The following is a 27,271-nucleotide window of genomic DNA, read 5'->3' on the forward strand; positions in this document are numbered from 1 at the left end:
CTCATGTTGGGTCTTACGCATGTGTTTATCTGTTGCTTAGGCTGGATTGGGATTTCCTGTCTAATACAGTCTCTTTCAGCCCTTGTTTTGTTTTGAAAATGTATACTGACTGAAGTGGTGTTTGTGTGTGTGTGTGTGTGTGTGTGTGTATGTATAGAAAGGTCATTTCATTTCATTGCTGTTGCTGAAAATGGTTCATTTTTCCTTAGTACAAGATATGGAACAATTTTATGAACTCTGGCTCAAGAGTCAAAAAAATGACAAGAGTGATGATGTAGCCAGTCAGTTAAACAAGGAAAATGGCAAACAGATCCATATGCCAACCGATTATGCTGAAGTTACGGTAAGTCGCCCTCCAGAGGCGTTAGCAGAAGCCTTTCCTTTCCCCATTCCCAGCGCAGCCTCCATCCCCTGCTGCTGCTCCCTGCTGCTGGCTTCTGTCCGCCACGGGCTCCTGCTATTTGCTGAGGTCTCCTCATGCTAGAGCATCCCCATCCTAGTTCCCAGTAGTATGAAGACCAACATTGCCCAGTTCATCAGTGCTAACACTTGCACTTGCTTTTCTCAAATGCTGTGCTTAAGGATCACGGAGCTGGGCACGGTGGCTCGCACCTGTAATCCTAGCCACTCGGGAGGCTGAGATCTGAGGATTGCGGCTGAAATCCAGCATAGGCAGGAAAGTCCATGAGACTCTTTCCTCTAGTAAATTACTCAGATAAAGCCAGAAGTAGTGCTATGGCTCGAGTAGTAGAGTGCTATCCTTGAGCACAAAGAGACTCAAGGACAGTGCCTAGGCTCTGAGTTCAAGCCCCAGGACCAGCAAAAAAAACCAAACCAAAACAAATCACACTGAAGCCTGCTTGAGCTCTCCATCATGTACATTCCCAGACCCCATTTTCTGTATCTCTGGTGTGTTTGTCCTTAAGCTATGGTCCTTCCTGCCTGCTGGGTTTGAGATACTGGTCATGCTGCAGCTTGTTCTCGTGGCGGATCGTGGCACCTCATCCTGGCTCACTGCTTGTCCATTGCCCTGCAGGGCTCGTGTTGCTGTGCCCAGGACCCTTAGGAAATATGGTCTCCCCCTGGTACTCATTATCTGTCATGGCACCTCCATCTCTTCATGACCCGGTGCCTCCTCGGGGCCACCATCTTTACCTCCCTGCCGCCTGGCACAGCCTGCCTATACTGAGGGCTCAGTTGCTGTGTATGGCATGGAGCTGCTGTCTGCACTCTGGAGTTGGCGCACCCTGGGTTCTCCTGGCCTCCCTGCTTTCCCACAGATCCAAATTCTGCACAGACCCCTTCCTCAAAGCGGGTTCACACACTGGTTTGTCCACTGAGTGCTCTGGTGTGCACACCGGCTCCTTGCTGGTGCTTGCTTTCTGCATGTGCTGCTCCTTTCCAACCCTCCTCTGACTTTGGGCCATGTGTCCTCACCCAGCTCCCTGAGAGTAGTCTGGGTCTTAGATCAGGTAGCACCTGGTTCTCCTGGGGCTGGGGCCTGGACGCTGGCCTGTGCTCAGGTGGCCTTTGATGGCCGCGTGTCTTGCCACACATGCCCCATAGGTGGACTTCCACTGCTGGATGTGCGGGAAGAACTGCAACAGCGAGAAGCAGTGGCAGGGCCACATCTCATCTGAGAAGCATAAGGAGAAGGTCTTCCACACTGAAGATGACCAGTACTGCTGGCAGCACCGCTTCCCCACCGGCTATTTTAGTATTTGTGAGAGGTAGGTGGCTTGTATGGTGGGGTGGTCACCAAAAGGTGCCGGGCCCTGGGAGCTCGGGGCACAGGGTGGATGGCTGCTCCATGATGGGGTTTCCCAGACTGCCTGGAATCTGCTGTCTGCAGAGCTGCATACTGAAGCACCTGCAGCCACACCCTCATGCTCTGCAGTCATTCTCTAACTCTCTGCCACACCCTCGGCTCAAAAAGTCACAGTCATCAGATTGAGGATGACCTGTAAATTCTGTTCCCAGGCTCAACCCAGAACTCAGGTCAAAGGAAATGGTAGCGTAAAACTGTCACTCCTTTCTTTTTGTTCTAGTCCCGGGTGCTGTCCCTGGGCTTTTTTTTTATTCAAGGCTAGTGCTCTACCACTTGAACCAACAGCTCCAATTCCAGTTTTTTTTTGGTGGTTAATTGGAGATAAGAGTCTTGTGGACTTTTCTGCCTGGGCTGGCTTCAAACCATGATCCTCAGATCTCAGCCTCCTAAGATTACCAGCATGAGCCACCAAGGCCCTTTGTTTGCTTAAAAGTTAAACTTTAATGAAAAACTAAGTCAGGTATGGCAGTACACACCTGTAATCCCAGATTGTGTAGCTCTGACATCAGCTTGGGCTTGGGCTGGATCTTGTCTCAGAACAAACAAACAAAAAAAAGGAAAAAAGAAAAAAATTCCTAAGTAATTTTTGTTTTCTTTTGAGTCAGTTCTGGGTCATGGAGTAGCTAGGATTATAGCCATAAGCTACCAGCATCTGGCTTAGATAATTTTGAATTCGTCTTCTTTCAATTGTATGCCACCACACCCAGCCTAATGCCACTTCTGAGGTCTTCCCTCTTCATGAATAATGACTGTGGTTTCTATTTCTCCATTATTTAGTATTTTTTTCCTCCTCTTCCTCCTCTTTCTCCTTCTCCTCCTTTTTCAGTGCTGGGAATCAAACCCAGGGCATTGAACATGCTAGGAAAACTACCACTAAGCCATACCCCAAGTTATTGGTCTTTTGTCATTGAATACGTTTTAATAATTTACCATACCAGTAAAATACTCCTCTATAGTCCTAAGCCTTCCCTGAAGGCTGGGTTCAATGGTAGAAGGTGTACTTCAGGCCCTTGGGTTTGATCTTCTGTAGTGTGGGGAAGGGGTGATTCCCAACATTTGCGATTGTAAAAAGTTGTATGCAAATAACAAAGCTGGGCTGGGGATATGGCCTAGTGGCAAGAGTGCTTGCCTCGTATACATGAGGCCCTGGGTTCAATTCCCCAGTACCACATATATAGAAAATGGCCAGAAGTGGCGCTGTGGCTCAAGTGGTAGAGTGCTAGCCTTGAGCAAAAAGAAGCCAGGGACAGTGCTCAGGCCCTGAGTCCAAGCCCCAGGACTGGCCAAAAAAAAAAAAAAAATAATAATAATAATAACAACAAAGCTAGCAAAGTGATAGTTTCAGGAATCTTGACATGGTTTCTTTCCATGCCTGTGGACACTCACCAAGTTGCCTCTTCCTGACAGGTATATGACAGGCACTTGCCCAGAAGGGAGTGGCTGTAAATTTGCACATGGAAATGCTGAACTTCAAGAGTGGGAAGAAAGAAGAAATGCCCTAAAGATGAAGCTCAACAAAGCAAGAAAAGATCACTTAATTGCCCCAAATGATAATGACTTTGGAAAATATAGTTTTTTGTTTAAAGATTTAAACTAATAATGCTGGCTTTTATGTAACCTAATCAGAGCACTGACCAGAACAATTACAAGTGTTGTAAGGTGTGAGGCAGAGGAGCCGCAGCCTTCCTGCTTTATGGCGAACCTCGTTCCTCCTCCTCCTGAGCAGCAACCACAGTAGGTAGGAAAACCAGGCTGTTTCACAGGTCTGGCCAAGCTCTCACAGAACCATTGGCATCAAATGGTGAAGTGACTGCCCCCTGGTGGCCATCTGGTGAACGGACTTTTGGATGAAGTGTGTTGGGATGAGGAAAAGGTTATGTCTAGGATGATTCTTTTGAGTTGGTCCTTCAGATAAGAACCATGGCAAGAGAACAGACACTTGGGCTGGGGTCAGAATACACAATGGATGTAATTCTTTACATGTTTTAGCAGAATGAATTGTTTAATATAATAAAAGTTTGCTACTTATCTGTATGTAGGTTGCTAAAAAGGATTTTCTTAACTCAGATTTTAAGCCAAATAACCATTTAACAGTAGTATATGTTAAATGGGGGTATTTTTCTGTATTTGTATGTTTCGTTACAATAAGGGAACTGAGGATAATGTGCATTTGAGAATATTTTGACAAATAATCAATTGACTTAAATTTTATTTCTTGGTCTTTTGCTGTTTAAATGATGATTTTGAATGATTACACTTGTACTGCTGGTATTGTGTAGTGTATGGACCAATATTGCCTGTAATAAAATATTTTATATATATTAGACTTTGGTCTTTTGGTGTGGTTTTTCTCCACCAAGATTGGGCAACTGAGTACTCAAAATCTCATGATGATAATTTTTGTACTACTGGAGTTTGAACTCAGGGCCTTGTGCTTGCTGGGCAGGTTTCACCACATCCTTATTTTTTATTCTTCAGATAGCTCAAGTTTTTGCCTGGGTAGGCCAAGAAAAGTTGTTGAGTTGTTGTTGGTGGTGGGATTTTTTTTCTCATTTTACTTTATTTATTTAGTTTTGTGTTTGTCTTGTCCAGGCCCATCATGCACAGATAGTAGCATAAAATATAGCATGAGTCAGAGGATAGATACTCTTTGCTTGAATGAACTTTCCTTGTCTGGTTCTACTAGCTTGAGTAATAAAAACCTTCCAATATCCAGCCTCTGAAACTCATTACCAGCTTCCCGGCAGATGGTGGTGGGATTTTTTGTGTGGGTTTTTGTTTGTTTGTTTGTTTTGTTTTTTGCAGTCCTGTAATAGGGAAGTCAGATCTGGCCAGTGCTATCATTAACTGTGGAGGGACTTCAGATTGACTCCAGCTCAGATAAGAAGAAGCCAACTCCATCTCCACAAAGCTCTCCCCACCCTGTTCAGGGAAGCTCCCCTTTATTATGTTAAGTTATGTAAATTGACCACCTGAGGCCTGGGAGCTTCAAGGGAACCTGTGCCCACCCTTGGGTAGGCTATCCACCTGCACCATGTGAGCCCCGCCAAATCCATGCATCAATTCTAACTAGAATGATAGGTTAGTTCAAATAGATATTATGAGACAGACTGTAACTCTATTGGCCACCTTCGTGTGGCCTAGCATGCTCTGTAAGTGTTGTATCTTCATTGGTCACCTGCGTGTGGCAAGTTTGTCTGTGATGTTTGCCTTATAAGAACCCCCACTCTACTTCAGTCCTGGGTCTTGAACTCAGGGCCTGAGCACCATACCTTGCTTCTTTTGGCTCAAGGCTAGCACTCTACTACTTGAGCCACAGCGCCACTTCCTGCTTTTTTCTGTATATGTGGTGCTGAGGAATCGAACCCAGGGCTTCATGTATACCAGACGAGCACTTTACTACTAGGCCATATTCTCAGCCACTAATTTTATTTTATAGTGTATTTATTTTCAGAATGCAACGGCTCTAAATTGACTTTTAAATCTTGAGGTGCTTTTTTGTTTTTTAAACCAGTCACCCTGTGCTCTGAACCGGTGAGCGGCTTGCTTTTATCACTCCACGGGAAGAGCAGGGACTCCAGCACAGTCCCGCAGGCCGTGCTAGGGATTCACACCAACACCATCCCGCCAGCGCAGACTGGGGAGGGGGGGGCGGAGCCATGGACGAATGCCGGGTCCGCTCAGACTCCGTGGGACGGGGCGGGGCCTACCAGAGGATGACGCGGCCTAGAGTAGCGTGAGCGTTCGCGCAGACTCTGTGGGCGGGGGCGTGGTTTCCAGGAGGGCGTGGTTTCTGGTGCAGAGTCTGCGGCTGCGCAAGCTTCGTGGGCGGGGCCGGCGTCCCCGGGGCGGGGCGCCACCTCGCCGCGGCTGACGTGTAGTGTTCGGGTTAGCGGGCTCGGCGGGCTGCGGGATTGGGGAGCGACGGGCCGGGCCGGGCCCCTGGGCCCGAGGCGGCGGCTGCGGCGGCGGTATAAAGCCGGCGACGGGGAGCATGTAATGTCGGAATGCGGAGGCCGCGACGGCGGCAGCAGCAGCAGCGACGACGCCGAGGACGCGGGTGGTGGCGGTGGCGGCGGCGGCGGCCCCGCGGGCTCCGGCTCCCTCAGCCCGGCCCCAGCGTCCTCGGAGGGCCGGCTCCGCCGCGGGCTCCGCGGCGCCTCCCTCATGGCGCGCCGGCGGCCCGAGCTGCTCTGCGGGGCGGTGGCGCTCGGCTGCGCGCTGCTCCTGGCCCTCAAGTTCACCTGCAGGTGAGGCCCGGCGGTCAGCACTCCCCGGCCCGCGGTTCTGCTCCCCCGGCGCCCCGGCGCCCCGCACACCGCACCCCGGGCCCGCCGCGCGGAGCAGCCTGGACGTCCGGCGTGGCGAGGACCGGGGGTTGCGGCCTGACCTTGCCTGGAGCGGGAGGTGTGACCCAGTAGGCCCGCCACCGTGGTCTTCCGTGTGGCTTCGGGGAGCTGCCCCGCGCCCCCTTTCCCCACGTTCTTATCGAGGGAGCTGGAACCAGGTGCTTGAGCTGCTTCTCAGCTATTGAGGACTCGGGCGGTGCACCTGTCATCTCTGCCGAGGCTGGCGGACCCTCGTGTTTCACTCATTCCTTTCCCCTAAGTTTCCAGTATAGCGATTTCCAGACGCCGGAGAGCCTCAGGAAGCTACTAATAATGGTTATCAGCGATGACCGAAGTCCCAAATGTTTTTGGTGGCTATTTCAGTGCGTGCGATATTACAGGAGACAAGTAGAGGCAGCCTGAGTTTAAAGGGCTTCCTAAGTGCCCTGCAGGGACCCGAGGGCTTGGAAGTAGGACCGAAAGGCCTTCCTCAGGAAGTGACCTCGGAAGCTTAGGCAAGAGAGGAAGGGGTCAGCCCTGGGACGACCTGGGGAAGTGGATCGGAAGGGGGAAAAAGTCCGGAGCCCTGAGCTCAGGCCTGGCTTGTTTTCCAGCAGTTGGAAAAGGGGCCTGGGTGAGTAGGCTGGGGTTCATTAAGCAAGGAAGAATGGAACCTCAGCGCCCTTTTTCTATTTCTGCTGAATTTCTGGCCTCCCTGAGCTCCAGAGAATCTCCTTTTCTTCTTCTTGTTTTTTTTTTTTTTGTTTGTTTTGTTTTATTTATTTATTTATTTTATGTGCGGGTATTGGAGCTTGAACTCAAGGCCTGGGAGCCATCCCTGAGGTTTTTCAATCGTTGCTCTGCCACTTGAATCACACCTCTCTACTTCTGGCTTTTTGGTGATTAATTGGAGATAAAAATCATATGGATTTTGCCACTCTACCGGCTTCAGTCTTCAGCTCTTAGCCTTCTGAGCCATAAGGATTTACTGGTGTGACCAACTATGTCTGCCTCAAGAGTTATCTTTTCAGCTATCAGGCTATGAAATCTCTGTTGCCCCTGAAATTTCCTTTTGACAGCCAACAGGGAGATTTCACCTGAGGACATTTCTGAGTTTATTAAGCGTAATATGTGGCTCCTATTGTCAAAGAGGTGTCAGAGGGTTGGGGATTGGAGTGGAAAGAGAGCAACTTGTCTTGTGCCAGATGCTAAACTGTCAGCAAGTTTCTCAGTCTCTGGTACTACTGATCTTTGGGGACAGGTAACTGTGTTTTAGAGGGCTGTCCTGTGCATTCTCTGGTGCTCAGTACTATCCCTGGCTGTGCCCACTGGATATCAATAGCACACATGCCAGATGTGGTATCCTGAAATGTCTCCAGACACTGCTCAGCTCCTGGCAGACAAAAGTGCCTGCTTGGGAACTAGTGTTCCCATCAATGAATTTGCTCATTTAACATCTACATAAGAGCCTGGTAAGGATATCATTTAGTTCTTACAGTTTGTAAAAATGTCTGGATATACTGTAATTTTTCCCACTTTATAGATGAAACAGTCAAGGCTTGGTCATCTTAGGAAACCTGCCCGCTAATCACACCCACCTATTAAGTGATACAGTTGGAGTTTGAATTTATTATCAGGACCTACACTCTTTTTTTTTTCCTTTTGGTCAGCCCCTGAGGTTTGAATTCAGGGCCTGGGCACTATCCCTTAACTTCATTTTTGCTCAAGGCTAGCACTTTACCACTTGAGCCATAACATCACCTCCACCCCCCTCCCTCCTTTATGTGATACTGAGGAATTGAACCTAGGGTTTCATGCATCCAAGGCAAGCACTCTTATCACTAAGCCACATTCCCAGCCCAGGACCTATACTCTTAACCTTGCTCTTTATCATTGTCCTCCACAAGAAAGATATACCAAGTATTTAGCAGCTAGGATATTGCAAGTTGGCCTTTGGGTTCAAATTAGGAAGGAAGGTCATATATTTACACTGATTTGCTCAGCTGTAGAAATAATATTAATTGTTGATCAGAGGCCATTTAGTTTGACGTAGTAGATGGGAGAGTCCTTGAGACTTCAGGAAGAAGAAAGAGTGTAAATCTGGTTTCTAGATTGTCAGGGCAAGGTCCTTACCCGCTTCTGCTGAGGAAAATGAGGCTGTGCATGGCATTTGTTTACTCATTGTTTTTCTGTGCTGCTACTGGCAGATATGACAGTCTTTTTTTTTATTAGACTCACATTAATATAGGTCTTTTTTGATAGCATGGTGTCAAGACACTACTTTATTGCTGAACAACTGGCACTAACATTTCTACACCTTTTCTTATTTTAAAATCTTAAAAGCTGGATACCAGGGTTTCTCATACCTGTAACCCTGTCTACTTGGGAGGCTGAGAGTGGGGAGGATCTCTGATTCAAGGCCAGCCCAGGCAAAAAACTTCTTGAGACCTTGTTACATCGTTGTGACCATTGAGTGTCTTTTTCTTTCCCCAGTCCTGGAGCTTGAACTCAGGGCCTGAGCACTGCCCCTGAGCATCTTTTGCTCAAGGCTAGCACCACAGCGCCACTTCCAGCTTTTTCTGTTTATGTGGTACTGAGGAATCGAACCCAGGGCTTCATGCATGCTAGGCAGGCACTCTACCACTAAACCACATTCAGTGTCTTTATTGGTAGTTCTCTTCATCTCTGAGGAAGGTGACACTTTGACAGGGTTGAGTGCTAGCTGCTGCAGCCTCATTACCTAATTTTTTTTTTGTACTGATAGTGGGGTTTGAACTCAAGGCCTAGGTGCTGTCCTTTAGTTTTTCTGCTCAAGGCTGGTACCCTACCACTTGAGCCACAGCTCCCCTTCCAGCTTTTTGCTTGTAAATTGGAGATTAATTGCTGATTTATTTGGATATTTAATTGGATTTGTTTTCCTGGGCTAGCTTTGAATTATCTTTGTATCTCAGCCTCCTGAATAGCTAGAATTACAGGCTAGGGACTAAGATTTTTCAATGATTGATTAGGATGTTCAGCTGTGAGAATATTCTCACAGCATGGACTGAGCAGTTCACATGTTAGTTTCTTTTTTATGTTGTTTTGTTTTGTTTTAACTGTATTTTTCTTTTTTGGTACTAGGGATTGAACCTAGGACCTTGCACTTGCAAGGCGCTTTGCCATTGAGCAACATCCCAGCCCCACATATTAGTTTCAACAATTAAGTAGATTTGCTGTTTTTAGCACTTTGCCTGTTGGGAGATTTTAAATAAATGCTATCATATTCTTAAAATTTCTTTTGTCTTGGACTGTTCTTTATTATAGTACTAGAGTTTGAGCTCAGGGGCCTAGGCAGGTGCTCTACTACTTGAACCACACCTCTAGACCCAAATGCAATAAAATAATTTTGTCTGTATGCTATAGTGCCTTTGTAGTCCGTCCCTCCCCCCCCCCTCCCTGTTTCCTTTGAAACTTGTCCAAGTTATGGTATGTATAAGGAGGCTTTTGTTTGTTATCTGTTTGGGAATACTGTTGAACTTAGAAGAATAAGGAAGCCTCAGCTTATCCTTTGGGCCAATGAGGGATGCCCAGAGCCTGGTGTACTGTGAACATGGTGTGTCTTTTCTGGTCCTTATGCTTCTGTGTCTCTGGGCCTAGGCGCTGTCCTTGAGCTTTTTGTGCTCAAGGCTAGAGCTCTGCCACTTAAGCTACAGCTCCCCTTCCAACCTTTTGGTAGTTTAGTGTAGCTAAGAGTCTCATAGATTTTCTTGTCTGAGTTGACTTCGAACTGTGATCCTCAGATCTCAGCCTCCTAAGTAGCTAGGGAGGCTTGAGCCACCAGCACCTGGCTCATGTCTCTCTTAGATAACTTACACCTGGGTCTGGCTGTCTCTTCCTCTCAGTGTACATGTTTCTTCCCATTACAGTTCATGTGGTTTAAGTCTTGCCACTGGCACCTTCTAGGTTTTGATCTTCTCTTGATTCTTGATTCTCTCTCTCCACCTTCTTTTGAGTTAGTCTAGTATTTTGTTGTTGTTCCTCATGGCGCTTGACCTTTGGGCCTGGTCACAGTCCCTGAGCTCTTCAGCTCAAGGCTAGTGCTCTACCACTTGAGCCACACTGCCACTTCTGGTTTTCTGGTGGTTGATTGGAGATAAGAGTCTTACAGACTTCCTTGTACAGGCTGGCTTTGAACTACAATCCTCAAATCTCAGCCTCCTGTGTAGCTAGGATTACAGGTGTGAAACACTGGTGCCAGGCTAGTCTAGTATATGTCCTTTGTCTCCTTACTAAGCTGCTCTAAAGGCTTCATGCTGGGGAGTGCATTTGTGGGACAAGCTCAGGGTATTTGTCAGGTTCATTTTAATTTGGTGGGTCACTGCCCTTGCCCAAAGCGGTTTCAGTGGGAAGGTTGCAGTCACTCTGTCCCTTCTGTTTGTTCAGTACCTCAGGAGTTCTGGAAGTCTGCTTTCCAGTTAAGTAGGTGACTGCTGTTACTTCCTTACCCTGTGGATTTTGATGAGTAGGGAGAAAGGTGTGTTATTGCTGAGCTGTTGTTTGGTCTGAGTGCCCTGGGTAAGTTAGATAGCTGTCAGTTTACCTAATAAACTTACTGCTGCCCCATAGTTGAGTCCACTGCAGCATTTCCCTTAGAAATCCCTCTCTTGTGGCCTGAAGGCTCTTTCCCCTTACTGTGCACAAGAGCTGTTGAGCTTCATGACTTGGAGATGAGTGGCTCCTGTGGGGGTAAGGTAGTGAGGATGGAGCCGTGGGTGTAGGAGGTGAGACTTTAGTTGGCTCTGGTGTCCACTGCTTTCACACCAGTCACCGTGGAAGTTCTCACATCTACATTAGCCTGGCTAATGTCACCTTAGCATAGGATATTCCTTTTTTAGGTGTTTCCTACTTACCAGGAAGGCATTTTACCACTTGGAGCCACACCTCTTCCCCTTCTTGCTTTAGTTATTTTGCAAATAATTATTCTCAGATTTAATGCCTGGGTTAATCTGGGCTACAGTCCTCCTATTTGTGCTTCCCACCTAGCTGGGATGACAGGCTACATGTACATCACCATGCCCAGCTCTTGGTTGAGATGGGAGTCTCATAAACTGTTTGCCCTGGCTGGCCTCAAACTGTGATCCTTCTTTCTGATCTCTGCCTCCTGAGTGAACACGACTTTCATTTTCCTTTCACACAAAGTGTTGTTGGATTGTTGTGGTAGAAGATTAAGGCTGTCATTGTTAGAAGATTAAAACTGTTGTGTTTCCTCTTTTTTAGTCGAGCAAAAGATGTGATAATACCAGCAAAGCCACCTGTCAGCTTTTTCTCCTCGAGGTCTCCAGTCCTTGACCTCTTCCAGGGGCAGCTGGACTATGCAGAGCACGCTCGCCAGGACTCAGAGGTGGTGCTGCTGTTCTTCTACGCCCCGTGGTGTGGCCAGTCCATTGCCGCCAGAGCGGAAATTGAGCATGCAGCAAGCCAGCTTTCAGACCAGGTAATGTTCACTTTCTGCCCAAGGAGCTAATGGTTAAGCCTGGGTGTAGGGGAAAATGTCCCATACAGACACCTTGCCCGCCCATCAGTTTGGCCTAGGAGAGCTCTAGGGGAGAAACAGGGATTCTAGCTGTGATGGTATAGTAGAGTCAAGAGAGAGAGAAAGTTGTACATTTCCAGTGGGCCAGTGCCCATCCTGTGATGCTGGTCTGGTTCCAGTGTTGCAGAGGAAGTAGGGGGACTGAAAATCCCAGTCCTTGCATGGCCAGTTGATATTTGCTAGTTAGGGGCATTATGTAGAAATGTATGTGTGAGAAGACTACATTGTAACAAGGCTGATCTTTTTTTTTTTTTTTTTGGCCAGTCCTGGGCCTTGGACTCAGGGCCTGAGCATTGTCCCTGGCTTCTTCCCGCTCAAGGCTAGCACTCTGCCACTTGAGCCACAGCGCCGCTTCTGGCCGTTTTCTGTATATGTGGTGCTGGGGAATCGAACCTAGGGCCTCATGTATCCGAGGCAGGCACTCTTGCCACTAGGCTATATCCCCAGCCCAAGGCTGATCTTTTTTTTTTTTTTTTTTTTTTGGCCAGTCCTGGGCCTTGGACTCAGGGCCTGAGCACTGTCCCTGGCTTCTTCCCGCTCAAGGCTAGCACTCTGCCACTTGAGCCACAGCGCCCCTTCTGGCCGTTTTCTGTATATGTGGTGCTGGGGAATCAAACCTAGGGCCTCGTGTATCCGAGGCAGGCACTCTTGCCACTAGGCTATATCCCCAGCCCTGATCTTTTTTAATACATAGTCCAGAATGATATTCAACAGCTTTGTAATGAATGCCACCTTGGACTAGGAGAGATTGACAAAGTGAATCCCTTCAGCCAGGTGCTGGTGGCTCACTCCTGTAATCCTAGCTACTCGGAGGCCAAGATCTGAGGATCACAGTTCAAAGCATGCCTGGGCAGGAAAGTCTGTGAAACTTTTTTTTTTGGCCAGTCCTGGGGCTTGGACTCAGGGCCTGAGCACCCCTGGCTTCTTTTTGCTCAAGGCTAGCACTCTGCCTCTTGAGCCACAGCACCACTTCTGGCCATTTTTTTTTGTATATGTGGTGCTGGGGAATTGAACCTAGAGCCTCACGTATACGAGGCAAGCACTCTTGCCACTAGGCCATATCCCCAGCCTCTGTGAAACTTTTATCTCCACTAAACTACAAAAAAAAGAAAGTCAGAAGTGCAGTGTGGCTCAAGTGGTAGAGCGCTATCCTTGAGCAAAAACAACTTAGGGACAGCATTCAAGCCCTGAGTTCAAGCCCCAGGACCAAAAAAAAAAAAAAAAAAAAAAAATCCCTTGTTATTCAGTAGATCCCAGTTATCCTTTAGAAAACGAGTCCCTTTTTTGGCTTGAGTAGGTGATGAAATTTCCTCACACATGTAATTTCAAAATCATCTAGTGCACTGATCATAATGAAAAAGTGGTGGGGATAAGGACGTGCAAAAACGCACAGGCAAAGTGAGTCCTTTTACCTCCATGCAGAGCCATGGACAGGGACAGTTAGTCATGTAAACTGATGACTTACCACAGGCTCCCTGTAGGCTGTGGGCCAGACAAAGCACTTGCTCTCTGCCCTGTTCACACCAGAGGATTCAGTGAACACAACCTCCGTGCCTTGGGTTCCTCTGTAATTGGAAGGAGGGTCTATATCTGGGTCTGGATCATGACACATTGGGTTTTCCCCAGCACCTGTGTCTGGAAGCCATTTAGAACTACAATAAGGGGATGCAGATGGCCGTTCTCTGTCCTGAGCAGCTTGAGTTTTGCAGGACATCTGCCAGGGTCTTGCACATGCCCTGTGGCTTCCCCCCCACCATAACAACAAGCAGAAGGCACCACAGTTATCAGAGGTCCTGCTGAGAGGCACTGATCTGAGGAGCTCTGCTAGCCCCTGACTTGCAAAAGTTTGTGTGGAACTCTCAGTTGTTGGGTTTTTTTTTTGTTTGTTTTTGTTTTGTTTTGTTTTTTTGGCCAGTCCTGGGCCTTGGACTCAGGGCCTGAGCACCTTCCCTGGCTTCTTCCCGCTCAAGGCTAGCACTCTGCCACCTGAGCCACAGCGCCCCTTATGGCCGTTTTCCGTATATGTGGTGCTGGGGAATCGAACCGAGAACTTCATGTGTAGGAGGCAAGCACTCTTGCCACTAGGCCATATTCCCAGCCCTGTTGTTTTTTTTTTTTTAAAGAAACAAGAAGTGTAAATGGTGCCAGCTCAGTGCCAGCAAAGCTGCCTTAACCATTGTAACCCTGAAAATGTACCAAGTACTTGTAAAATGCAACCCTGCATTCCTTAGTGTGTCGGTCCTTCCAGCGTGGACTGGGCACTGGGAGGCTCGCAGGCGTGTACAAGCATAGAAGGATCACTTGCAGTCAGTTCCCAGTTTTGTGAGTGAGTGGGGAGAGCAAAGGCCCTGACTCCCTGTGGGGAAGGGTGATCTGTTGTGTGTCAGATAAGGTGTACACTATGTTAGCTTGCTGTCACTCTTAAGTGGTGACACTGAAATGGCAACAGGTGCTGCTCCTCTTCACAACAGCTCTGAAAGCTGCTGCTGTTTGTTGTCCAGGCTTTCTGAAGCAGAGCCTTGGATGTGGAGGGTGCTGGTGTGTTGTTAAAGGTCCCATAGCAACAGGCAGTTGTGGCTCTTTAAAAAACGTTTTCTCAGTTTGTTCCACATTGAGAGCATATTGTTCCATGTGCTCACTAGGGAAAAGGACTAGATTTATTTTTGGAACATATTACTTAGTAAAATTAGCAAGATGGTAGTTTGCCTTGTTTTTGAGAAAAAAGGAAATTTCAACCTTAAGGTGTTGCTTTTCCTTTCTTATAACTAGACTCTAAAAGGATTTCTAAACATTCACCACTAAATTTTGAACAATGGTGGGTTTGTTTGTTTGTTTGTTTTTGCCAGTCCTGGGGCTTGGCCTCGGCCTGGGTACTATCCCTGGCTTCTTTTTGATCAAGGCTAGCACTCTACCACTAGAGCCACAGTGCCACTTCCAGCTTCTTCTGTTTATGTGGTGCTAAGGAATTGAACCCAGGGCTTCATGTGTGCTAGGCAAGCACTCTACCACTAAGCCACATTCCAAGCCCTATTTATTTTGTTTTTGATGTAGGACCTGGGGCTTGAACTTGGGGCATGGGCACTGCTCTACCACTTGAGCCACAGCTCCACTTCCAGCTTTTTTGCTGGTTAATTGGAGATTAAGAGTCCCATAGACTTTCTGGCCCGGGCTAGCTTAGAACCATGATCATCACATTTCAGCCTCTTGAGGAGCTAGGATGTCAGGCATGAGACATGAGTGCCCAGCTAACAATGGTGTTTTGTGGTAGGTGGTATAAAGAATTTGAAGGTGGCTTTTCATGTATAGCCCATCCTTGTGGTTTTTTTTTAATTATGTGTTATGAAAAATCTCAGACATGCAGCCAAGGTGAAAGAATTTTACCTTTACTCACCATCTAAATTCTGCTAACATTTGGTGTGTGAATTTGTCATGTATTTATCCATTGCACCTCCATCTGGGTGGTTGTCTATAGACATTTTTTTTTTCTTGGTAGCCTGGGGTTTGCTTGCCAAGAAAACCCGAGAACTGTACTATTTGAACCATTCCTGAGCCATTACAGGCATTTTTGCTGCCATCAGGACATGCCCTCAGGACATGTATCTCTACCTGGACACATTTTGATGGTCACTGCAGGAAAGAGGGTGCTCTTGATATCCATTGGGAGGAGGCCAGAGAAGTTATTAAACACCCTGCATCATCCTCAACCACTCTCATAATGAGAGCAAATGGAACCCCAAGCCCGTCCCTCAGCCCAGGGTGACAAGAGTACCCCAAGCCATCTATCAAGCCAGCTTAGTTTTGATGAATTTCAAAGTGAATTGAAGCCATCAGGACACAGCTTTGGCATCTATTTATAAGTGTGCATTTAATCCATGTTTTCACTTTTTTTTTTTTTTTGGCATAGCTGGGGAACAAGCCCAAGTCCTTGTCTGCTAGGCAAGCACTCTACCACTGAGCTATATCCCTGCCCTTTTTATTGTTCAGTATGAACTAAAATTTGGAATCTAGCTTAAGTCATTAGTTAACTCATTAGCTTTAAAAGTAATCATTTATTCCTATGGCATTGAGTGTTTTATTGGCAGTAACATACATTTTCTATTTTATTGTCAGACACTCAATTTGACAATCAAAAGACACCTCCCCCCACCTGCAATACAGGGAATCATACCCAGGTGTTCACCCATTCTGGGCAAGCACTGTACTGCTGAGCTACATCCCCAGCCTGTGACATTTCCCACATCTTTTTCTTTTCTTTTTGTGCCAGTATTTTGGCTTGATCTCAGGGCTTGGACTCTGGACTTAGCTTTTTCACTCCAGTCTGATACTCTGTTAACTTGAGCCACAACTCTACTTCTGGCTTTCTGGTGGTTAATTTGAGATAAACTTCACACAGACTTTCCTGCCTGGGCTAGCTTCAAACTCTGATTCTCAAACCTTAACCTCCTAAGTAGCTAGGATTATAGGTGTGAGGCCCTGGTGCCCTGCTTATTTCCTTCTAAGTATTTATGCTTAAGACAAACTCCTTGGCACTCATTCACTTCAAAATCCAAGGCAAGTCATTTCCTCTTGGGCCAGACTCCAAATCCTAGCTAACACTGGAGAAGTCTGTCTTTTTTATTTTAGTGGCAGATGCTTGAAACAGATTTTTAAAAATATACTTTCTGTTTCATTGCGAGGACTGGTTCCATTTTTATTCTTTCATCTTTCAGTCTGGTAACTGTTGGGTTGTTTTTCAGTCTTCTGAAACCTTACTTGGCCTTGCAGGTGTTGTTTGTGGCAGTTAACTGTTGGTGGAACCAGGGAAAATGCAGAAAACAGAAGCACTTCTTCTACTTTCCTGTCATACATCTCTATCACCGCAGGTAAGAGCTGCCCTGGGGCTTCCAGCTCCACCTCCCGTCACCCTCCCAAGAAAGTACTAGCGGTGCACTGTGGGAGACACAAAGACGCACAAATAAGTAAATTAATAAATAACACAAAAGCATTTACAACCATATGTAATCATTGTGTTTTGTTTTATTTTCTCCTTTGGATGTACATATCTATGCCCTATTTATTTATTTACTTTATTTTATTTATTTATTTATTACTTTTGTTAGTTGTGGGAATTAAACTCATGACCTGGGTACTGTCCCTGAGCTCTTTTGCTCAAGGAAAACGAGCTCTACTACTTTGCTCTACCACTTTGAGCCACAGTGCCACTCTGTTGTATGGCTTACAAAGCAAGCTACCAGATACTTTTCTGTTTTTTTCTTTTAGGTTCTTCTGAAGTTTGAACTTAGGACCTTGTACTTATTAAGCAGGTGCTCTACCACTTAAGCCACAGCACCCAGCCCTTTTTGGTTTAGTTGCTTTTTTGAATAGGGTCTCACATATATGTCCAGGCTGACCTAAACTAATATATAATCCTCCCTCCTGTTTCTACTTCCATATAACTGGGGTACCAAGTGCATGCCACTGCACCCAGCCGCTTATTGGTTTAGGAGGGTCTCATTAACTTTTTGTCCAGGTTAGTCTGAAACTTTGATACTTCAGATCTACCTCCTAAGTAGCTAAGATTACAGTGTAAGCAGCTGCATCAAGTTCTGACTTTTTTTCTTTTTCTTTTTTTTTTTTTTTTTTTTTTGGCCAGTCGTGGGCCTTGGACTCAGGGCCTGAGCACTGTCCCTGGCTTCTTCCCGCTCAAGGCTAGCACTCTGCCACTTGAGCCACAGCGCCGCTTCTGGCCGTTTTTCTGTATATGTGGTTGTGGGGAATCGAACCTAGGGCCTCGTGTATCCGAGGCAGGCACTCTTGCTACTAGGCTATATCCCCAGCCCTGACTTTTTTTCTTGAAATTAAAATTTGTTAGTGGTTGATAGGATTGGTAGTGATAATGGTGCTTTTCAAACGGAGCTAATTTGTGGCCTTACTTCTTGAGTTCCAGCTATGCATGTGGAATGCTGGCTTATTTTTTTCACACGGTTCCTTTGCTATCATCCTGCAGTGCACAATGGACAATTGTGTTTATCTTATGTGTCTTTATAACCAAGTATGAATAAAATTCTTTACTGTGCTCTGGCTATTGTTACTATTAACCATAAGCCTTCTATGTAGAGGAAGTAATGCTACAGATTTACTGGGTTTCATACCCCCTTCCTTCAGTTCATTTGGCTGTATTTGAAGATGGAGACAGCCATGCACTGTTTCAGATTGGTCTGGGAGGCTATTGAGAACCAGGCAAGAATCTGACTAGCTTAGGAGGACAACTGAATGGTAGTGGTGTCATGAGTAGTACTGGATCATCAGCCCCTCCCCCTCAAGTCCTAAGGAAAAGGAAGACTTTTTTTTGTTGCAATAAAGCAATTCTTTCTACATATAAATGCCTAAGGGAATATTGAACAGCTACTTCTTAGTAGGGTAGGAATTCACTGGCCACCTTATTCCTTACTGCAGAGTGACATGCAGGAGTCTACCTGCTCAAGTGTGTCTTACAGCTAGCTGCTGTCCTGCAGTCCCTGAGCATGGGCTTAGTACCAGAGCCACGCTTTTTGGTTTTATAAATATTTTTGTGGGAATTGATTACTTTCAGAGAGTAGAATGAATTTAATTTGCAATTGAACTAAACTCATAGAAGGCTAACAGCTGCTCAGACCCTCCCATATCCAAAATGCTGATTCTTTCTATTTTCTTCTTTTTCAAGACAAGGTTGTGTCTTGTTGGTTCTTAGTTACACCTGCAGTCACTTGTAAGCACCTGTGAACGCATCGGATACTAAAGCAAGACATTTTCCTTCTGTGGTGTTCGTGATTTTAACTCTTCATTGCAGTTTGTGCATGTTATAATTATGTTTACTTTTTAATTTTTTTGGCACTAGTTTTGGACCAATCGAATACAAAGGCCCCATGAGTGCTGTTTACATTGAGAAGTTTATCCGTCGGGTGATGAAGCCCCTTTTGTACATCCCCTCTCAATCGGAACTACTAGATTTTCTCTCAAACTATGAGGTATCATCTCTCACATTTCTTGTCTGTTTCCAAGGGCTTTTATTGATGTACTGCATTGTTTGTATCAAAAGTGTTTTTTTTTCAGTGTTGTACAATAATTGTAATTGTACAAAGTGATGTGTTTCATTATGACATTTTCATACTCGTTAAAAAATATCTTTATGCCAATCAACAGTGGCTCATGCCTGTAATCCTGACTACTCAGGAGGCAGAAATCTAAGGAACACAGTTTGAATCCAGCCTGGGCAAGAAAGTGTGTGAGACTCTTATCTCCGATTAATCACCAAAAAGCTGGAAGGGGAGTTGTGGCTTAAGTGATAGAGTGCCAGCCTTTAGCGAAGAGTCTTAGGTCACAAGTTCAAACACCAGGACTGGCAGAAAAAAATCCAAAAAATATAAATAAGTATACCTTCAGAATTACAGCAATTACAAGACCACATTATAGATAAGCCTCAGTTAAATGCACTCAGATGCTGATCTTAGATGGTTTGGCCATCTAATTTAAAAGACCAGAAAACTGGAAAATCTTATTTGTGTTTTGCTTGGACAGTTTTCAGCAAACTTGCACCTTGTCTCAGTTCACTAGAGTATATGAAAATTATTTTGTAAGTTACACACAGCTGCAAGTTTCTGTAATATACCTGGCTTTTCTTGTTAGTTGTAGTTGAGATTTTCTAAAAACCTGTACTGTGTTCCTTTCTGTTTTATTTATTCATTATTTGGTGGTGCTAGGGTTTGAACTCAGGGCAGGGCCTCATGCTTGCTAGATAGGTTGCCTCAGCCACATCCTTAGCCCCTTTCTGATTTAAGTGTGTGCTCCTTTGAGGTTTTATTTATAGACTTTCCTAACTTTGGTAACATGGCTTCCTTCTTGCTCCTCATCACCAGCTTCAGCTTCATAAATTGGCACCCAGCTGGAATACCTCACTTCTACAAAGAATTATTTCATAATAAAATTGATTTAAAGTGTTCTTCTGGTGTTGAGTATTAGTAGTTCTTGCCTTTAATCTTAGCTGCTCAAGAGGCTGCGATCTGAGTGTTGGGGTTCAAAGCTAGCCTGGGCAAGAAAGTTCATGAGACTTTCATCTCATTAATCAGCAAAAAAGCCATAAGTAGCGGTATGGCTCACTAGGTAGAGCGCTATCCTTGAGCAAAAAAACAAGTGAGAGTGAGAGGCCTTGAGTTCAAGCCCCAGCATCAGTACCAAAAGAAGAAAAGGAGAATAAAGAAAGGTTGCATATACAAGCTAGTCACTGATAGAAAGCTCATATATAGCTCACGCCTGAAATCCTAGTTACTCAGGAGACTGAGATCTGAGGGTCTATGTTTAGAGCCATCTTGGGCAAAAAAGTACTTGAGACTTCATCTGTCAACCAGGAAAATGTAGGACTAAAAGGTTTTTAATTTTTTTTGTTGTTGTTGTCAGTCGTGGGGCTTGAACTTGGGGCCTGGGTGCTGTTCCTCAGCTCTTTGCTTAAGATGCTCTACCACCTTTGGCCACATCTCTACTTCCAGTATTCTGGTGGTTAATTGGAGATAAGAGTATCATAGACTTTCCTGCATGGGCTGAATCTCAGCCTCCTGAGTAGCTAAGATTACAGGCAGGAGAATTGAAACTTCTAGCTAGAGGTTAAAGTTTCAAATATTTAATTATTTTATGAAACATTTGAATGTTTTTCTTCCATGACAGAAAAGTTTGACAGGTATTGGCCTTCATTTGTCTTAGGTATTATGTGAGTAATGCTTTTTTATTCTTTTAAAGCATGTAACCCAAGCTTTTGACTTGTATCTCAGCCCACAAAATTGTAATGGCATTATTACTTAAGACTTCCATTTTGTAATATATTTTATAATTTTTTTGTGAACTTGTATAACTTATGTGTTTAAAACAGTTACTGTTCGGGGCTGGGAATATGGCCTAGTGGCAAGAGAGCTTGCCTCGTATACATGAAGCCCTGGGTTCGATTCCCCAGCACCACATATATAGAAAAAAGACAGAAGTGGCCCTGTGGCTCAAGTGGCAGAGTGCTAGCCTTGAGCAAAAGGAAGCCAGGGACAGTGCTCAGGCCCTGAGTTCAAGGCCCAGGACTGGCCAAAACAAAACAAAACAAAAACAGTTACTGTTCGTCCATCCATCTATCCATTTGTTTATTTTTACGCCAGTCCTAGGGCTTGAACTCAGGGCCTGGGTGCTGTCCCTTAGCTTTTCCACTAAACGCTGATGCTCTGCCAGTTGAACCACTCTTCTATTTCTGGATTTTTGCTGGTTAATTATCAATAAGAGTTTCTTGGGGGGTTTATCTGCCCAAGCTGGCTTTGAGTTGCAATTCTCAGCCTTTTTGTAGCTAGGATTATAGCCACCAGCTCCTGGCCATTCATTTATTTTTAATAGTCTTATAAAGTGTTTTAAATTTAAGTGGGATGGAAAAAGGCTTGGGGTTGTTTTTGAGAAAGTGAGTGTTAGGTTAATTGCTAGGTGAGAGAAAAATTTAGGTTTTTGGAGGAACTTAGAATACTTACCTCTTAGTATTATGATATGGCTTGTCAATATATAATTTACATAATTTACATGTAAATCTCCATGTGAATGTTGAGCAGAGAGCTACCTCTGTCAGTTCATAGCTTTACACCACAAACAGAATCAAAACAGTTTTATATTTTCTGGGTGCGAGTTAACATTTGAAATATAGAAGTATTTCAGGTACTATTGAGTAAAAGCACACAGAGCAGGTGTGTGCCATCTGCTGGATGTGCTTGGTACTACAGTGGTACCTGCTTGTAGGAGATTTTCACCTGCTCACTGTAACAATGCTAAATATACCACACTACGGAGTGGCGTGGACTCACCAGCTAGGTCAGGTTATGCTCTGCCACTCACTGAGTCTTGCTGCTTTTTAAATTTTTATTTATTTCTTTTTCTTTTTTTTTTTAGCGCTTGTCCTGGGGTTTGAACTCAGGCTCTGTCCTTGAGCTCCTTTGCTTGGCTGGCGCTCTACCACGTGAGCCATAGCTCCACTTTTGGCTCTTTGGTGGTTAATTGGAGACAAGAGTCTCATGGATTTTCCTTCCTGGGCTTGTTTTAAACTGCAATCCTTAGATCTCAGTTTCCTGAGTCACTAGGATTATTGGCAGGAGCCATGGGGGCCTAGCTGGGTCTTGCTTTTTGCAAAATTGTAAACTTGAAGGAGGAGCTTTGTCTTAGTTACTTTTTTACCTTTTGTCCCTATTCATTAACATGTTTATTGTTCACTGTTCTGTGCCAGGTACCCTCTGAGATGGAAGTGTAGTTATGAACAGAGCATCTCTATTTCATAGTATTACGACATGGATATAGACAACACACAGGAAAACATTTTTCAGTGGGTGCTAGAACTCAAAATCTGGCCCTTTGCTCATGGTAGCTAAATGCTTTTGCCTCTACACCCCCAGGCCTACATAGAAGAATACAAATGACCAAGGGGTTTTGGGCTAAATACTATCCTTTCAATATTCATGTATGTGCAAATGTTCAGGATGTGGTCTTATGTGAAAATAGGTTCTTTGTTGGCTGGCAGGATGACACATGACTGCTACTTAGGAAGATTATGGTTTGAAAACAGCATAACAAAAGGTTATCAAGACTCCCTTCTCAATCAGTAAGTGCAGTGGTGCCTGTCTGCCATTCCAGTTAACCAGTATGCATGAATAGGAGAGTCACAGCCTGGGCTTGTTAGAGCAAAAATAGGAGACCCTATTTGAAAAATAATGGAAGCATAGGGCTGGGAATATGGCCTAGTGGCAAGAGTGCTTGCCTTGTATACATGAAGCCCTAGGTTCGATTCCTCAGCACCACATATATAGAAAAGGCCAGAAGTGGCGCTGTGGCTCAACTTGGCAGAGTGCTAGCTTTGAGCAAAAAGAAGCCAGGGACAGTGGCTCAGGCCTTGACTTCAAGCTCCAAGACTGGCAAAAAATTAAAAAAAAAAATAATGGAAGCATAAAAGGGACTGATAGAGCAGTTCAAGTGGTACAGCACCTGCCTAGAAAACATGAGGCCCTGAGTTCAAACCCCAGTGTAGCCAGAAGGAGAAAAATACAAAAAGGTAATAGGGCCATTTTCAATGTGATTAAAGGCCCTTAAAGATTAAGTTGTCCTGAATTTAGGACTGATGTTAAATCCAACATGTTGATCCAATCCAAAGAGCAGGCAAGAGGAGATATGTCTTAAATGGAGGAAGGGTGCCTGCCAAGCAGTTACAAAGACCCTAAGTTCAAGCCCGTTGTTTCCAAAAGTAAAAGAAAAAAGATCCACAAGAAGAGCAGGCAGCACCTAGAAGGCCCTGTGAAGACAAAGGCAGATTGTCCTCAGACCAAGGAAGCCTTTGAGCCCCCAGGAGCTGGGAGAGGTAGGAACACACCCTTCTTTAGAGCTTCTGGGAGAAGAGAGAGCAGTGTCCATGGTTTTGAGTCACCCCTTTGTGGTAGTTTGGTAGGGCAGCACTAGAAGTGAAGGCCTTTCTATGGCTGGTATTTGAACAACATCTTAAATAAAATGAAGCCTATATGATTTGCCCCAGCACAAGGCCACTGAAGAAGAGTGTCAGTAGGTGGGGACAGAAGTGCAAAGCCCTGAGAAAGGAATAGGCCTGATGGGGAAGGCAGAAAGGGAGAGGAAATGAGGTTTCTGTCTTACCCCCATGGTGTCTTCTGATGACAGGGAGGGCCACTAGAGTCACTGCTGCTGGAGGGTCAGCTAGCTACTGACATCGTTAGAACCTTGATCTTGTTCCCAGTGCTAGACTGGCATTTATGCTTGTTCAGCCTCTCTGAAAAGGGGACCTGCAAAAGGTATTGAGTGCAGACTTAAGAGAGGTATCTGCCTCAAGAAGCCCTGGGCTCAGGACTAGAAAGGTCTTCATGTAGGCATGCTTGTTCCTTAGACTCACTGTTATGGTGGAGGCAGCTGGGATCTGTGTGGCTAAATTGTAATAAGTTCCTTTTGGGGAATGTAATACTGGGGCTTAAACTTAGGACCTCAAGTTCATTTGGCTTGCTTACTCAATTGGTACTCTACCACTGTAAACAATGCCTACAGCACAGCTTTTTATTTGTTATTTTATAGATAGTATCTTTTGGGCTTTTCTGCCTGGCTAGGCTTTGGACCTCAGTCCTCCAGATCTCAGCCTTCTGAGTACGTAGGATTATAGGCATGAACTACGTGACAATTTCCTGAATTTCTGTTGGGGATACATTGAAATTTTTTTTTTTTTTTTTTTTTTTTTTTTTTTTTGGCCAGTCCTGGGCCTTGGACTCAGGGCCTGAGCACTGTCCCTGGCTTCTTCCCGCTCAAGGCTAGCACTCTGCCACTTGAGCCACAGCGCCGCTTCTGGCCGTTTTCTGTATATGTGGTGCTGGGGAATCGAACCTAGGGCCTCGTGTATCCGAGGCAGGCACTCTTGCCACTAGGCTATATCCCCAGCCCCGAAACATTGAAATTTGAGGGGAGCAGTTGCAAAATTTCACCTACTACATAACCACAGCCAGTTGGATAAATTTTAAATAATTTGCAATAGAAATAAGCAGATAACTATCACTTTATTTTCCTTTTTTTTTTTTTTTGCCAGTCCTGGGGCTTGAACTCAGGGCCTGAGCACTGTCCCTGGCTTCTTTTTGCTCAAGGCTAGCACTCTGCCACTTGAGCCACAGGGCCACTTCTGTCTTTTTTCTATATATGTGGTGCTGGGGAATCGAACCCAGGGCTTCATGCATGCAAGGCAAGCACTCTACCACGAGGCCATGTTCCCAGCCCTTGAGTGCTTCTAACAGTCATGTATGTATAAGCGAAACCCAGGAAAGGTGTACACAATATTGCTGTAGCTCACCTGGAGTCATGACAACAAAGGCACATCCTCATCTATACATAGTGAGGTTTCCAGCCATGGGCTGGAGAAGAGACTGAAATCTCTGCCTGGGGAGGGAGATGGAAGTCCACCTTCCAGGGCCACTCCTGAAACTGCCCAAACACTACCTTCTCCCTGGTGCTGTCACAGGAGATGCAAGTTCCCCCAGCTTTAGCCTTCCTCAGGCTTCCTAGAGAGGGAAGTGCAGCACACTGCACTGGTCAGATGTTCTTCTAATTCTGCAAATGTCTGTCACTGACCTGCCTGTGTCTTCTTCCTGCAGCCTGGGGTTCTGGGCTACTTTGAGTTCAGCGGCTCACCACAGCCTCCCGGCTATTTGACCTTCTTTGCCTCAGCCCTGCACTCGCTGAAGAAAGGTGAGCTGACCTGTGTCAGGGCTCCAGTCCCAGAGCACTCACATTTCACATGTATTCTCTGTCATTATACTTCCTACTTTGCTTGATTACTGTTCTCAGTGTATTCTTAGTACGTAATTACATTGTTTAGTGTTCTATCATTCACTGGGTACAGTACTATTTCAGATGTTTTCTCTTTAGCTTTTAGGATATGTAGCTTGATCCTATTGTGCCTACAAGTATATACTTTGTGTTTTAAAGTGTATTCTATCATAGTCATTTCTAGTGCAGTACAAGTTTTGCACAGGTTCTTCGGTAGTTACCTACTCTGTTAGGTAACTTAGCTGGACACTTCTTGGAGGGCTATTTCCCAGATGTCAGAGTCACAGCTGATTTCCCTCTTTCACTCATATCTCATGGACTTAGCTGAGTCATGTATTATTCAGATTCCCACTGTTTGCATCAGAGGTCATCTTTCCATATGAGGCCACGCCTGTCAACTCTGTTGGACACATCCATGCTTTCCTCTTTGTTACCACTCCGGCCCTTCACCTCCACATATAGGACAGTAGACACTCAGGCCCAGCTCTCCACCCACCAATCTCTTACTCATCCTTTACTAATCTCTTGTGGTTTAGGAACTTGTCCTCCTCCAGTCTAAATTGTCATTTCCTTCCTAACCCTTCATAGCTTCCCTTTCCACCAGCAGTTATTAGATGAGTTGTTGAATGTCACTCTGCTTTCTGAGGATGTCTTCAGTTTAGTGTTTCCCTCTGGTGTCAGACACACAGCAGGGACACCACCAGTACTTGCCCAGTGAGTGACCAGATCAGTATCCTCTTAGCCAGGCAATCCACAGAGAATGCGCAGCCATCTCTTTATTACTGGATACTGGATTGCTTCAGGTGTTTTTGTTTTGAGTTACAACAGCATATTATCAATATACCAAACAACTGTACAAGTGCTTTAAAATAAACATTGTCTTAAGGTTTTGTGCCTAGAGAATTTACTATGTTCACATTTTCACCTGGAAGTCATTGGGGAGGAAAGCATGCTTTCTGTCTGCTTGAAAGACTTGGCACTCCGTAGCTTCAAGTGATAAGAAGACTTAGTGATACTAAGGTGGAAAACTAAACACTTGCAACTTAAATACACTCAGAAGCAGATGTTCAAAGCTCTCTGTGGAAAATTAAGAGTCCTTCAAAACAGGCCTTACCTTAAATTTTTCTATAGAAGGTTGCTTAAAGCTATTCAGTGAAATGATGGTGGCATTCAAGCTCTTGAGCTAATGGGATGATTAGAATTGGGAAAGGTTTTATTTGGTTAGCTTATATGGTGTGCTGTTCTGCTGTGCTACTGGGAAACAAGTCGCTTATCCTCAACTTTCATTCAGAGGCTTCCAACATGGGTGGGTACAAAACAACTCTCTTTCCCCTTCGATCTTTAGACAGAGAGGGCAGGATAAAATGGAGTTAAGAGGGAAAGTGCCAGGTGTGATGGCATGCAGTTATAGGCCCAGCTACTTGGGAGGCTGAGGAAGGAGGATAATTGGAACCCAGGAGTTCAAAGCCAGCTTGGGCAACATAAGGAGACCCTGTCTCAAAACAAAAAAAAAACACACACAACCTAGGGATAGACTTTGGGGTGCAGCTTGGGTAGCACTTAGGGTTCCAATATTCTCAAGGCTCTGGGTTCCACTCCCAGCACCACAAACAACAACAAAGTGCAAAGTGATCTCCTTGCTAATTTTGACAGCTAGCTGTATGAAAACTCCTCTCATAGTGTGGTTTGAGTTATTTCTGCTGTATTTCTTCCCTACCTTGTGATTTTGCTTGGGTTTTATGAGGTCCTGTGTGTATGCAAGTTCATAGGAGCCACGGTTCATTATAATCCTAATTCATTCCATTGGTGTGTGTGTGTACATGGCTAAGTTCCCACTTACAGTTAATGATCCTATTTTGAGAAACAAAAAAGGGAATCTGGAATGATATTTTCCCTAATGCATGCTTACCTAAAGTAAACTTTGCCTTAAACATGTAGGCTTCTCTTTTCCTTTTTGTATTGTGCAGTCCTACAATGTTCCCTTATATTAGCAGCAGATGTGCAATAAGAGACATGGGCGTTTTTCTTCCACTAGGCCATATTCCTAGCCCCCAGGGTGTTTTTCTTATGCTAGAGTTTCAGATGACAGTTTTAGGTCAAGATCTGTTTACACTATGAATACATTTGGGGACCTGAAAAACATTTGTTTATTGTATAGCTGGTTTGAAGAAGTGTTTAGGTGATCATGGTAGAAGACAGATGCCCTGCTTTATTTTTTTT

General features: G+C 45.1%; 2 protein-coding genes across 4 annotated transcripts in view; both read left to right on the forward strand.

Annotated features, from left to right (window-relative positions):
- Positions 1 to 4,152, forward strand: part of Zc3h7a (zinc finger CCCH-type containing 7A) — a 32,362-nt gene extending 28,210 nt beyond the window's left edge. Inside the window, exons 21-23 of the mRNA XM_048332113.1 lie at positions 210 to 343; positions 1,567 to 1,730; positions 3,236 to 4,152. Coding sequence (XP_048188070.1) covers positions 210 to 343; positions 1,567 to 1,730; positions 3,236 to 3,425 — 488 coding nt within the window. The 3' untranslated portion in view covers positions 3,426 to 4,152. The remainder of the gene's footprint in view (positions 1 to 209; positions 344 to 1,566; positions 1,731 to 3,235) is intronic.
- Positions 4,153 to 5,702: 1,550 nt separating this feature from the next.
- Positions 5,703 to 27,271, forward strand: part of Txndc11 (thioredoxin domain containing 11) — a 49,385-nt gene continuing 27,816 nt past the window's right edge. The window contains exons 1-5 of one of the 3 annotated variants that reach the window (XM_048333254.1): positions 5,703 to 6,078; positions 11,413 to 11,629; positions 16,493 to 16,590; positions 18,585 to 18,714; positions 24,877 to 24,970. In XM_048333254.1, coding sequence (XP_048189211.1) covers positions 5,828 to 6,078; positions 11,413 to 11,629; positions 16,493 to 16,590; positions 18,585 to 18,714; positions 24,877 to 24,970 — 790 coding nt within the window. In that variant the 5' untranslated portion in view covers positions 5,703 to 5,827. Of the gene's footprint in view, positions 6,079 to 11,412; positions 11,630 to 16,492; positions 16,591 to 18,584; positions 18,715 to 24,876; positions 24,971 to 27,271 lie in introns of those variants that run through there. The other 2 variants (XM_048333255.1, XM_048333256.1) reach the window with 2 other exon arrangements.

This window comes from Perognathus longimembris, chromosome 23 (genome assembly GCF_023159225.1).
Source record: "Perognathus longimembris pacificus isolate PPM17 chromosome 23, ASM2315922v1, whole genome shotgun sequence".
In the NCBI taxonomy this organism is placed as follows: Eukaryota; Metazoa; Chordata; class Mammalia; order Rodentia; family Heteromyidae; genus Perognathus; species Perognathus longimembris.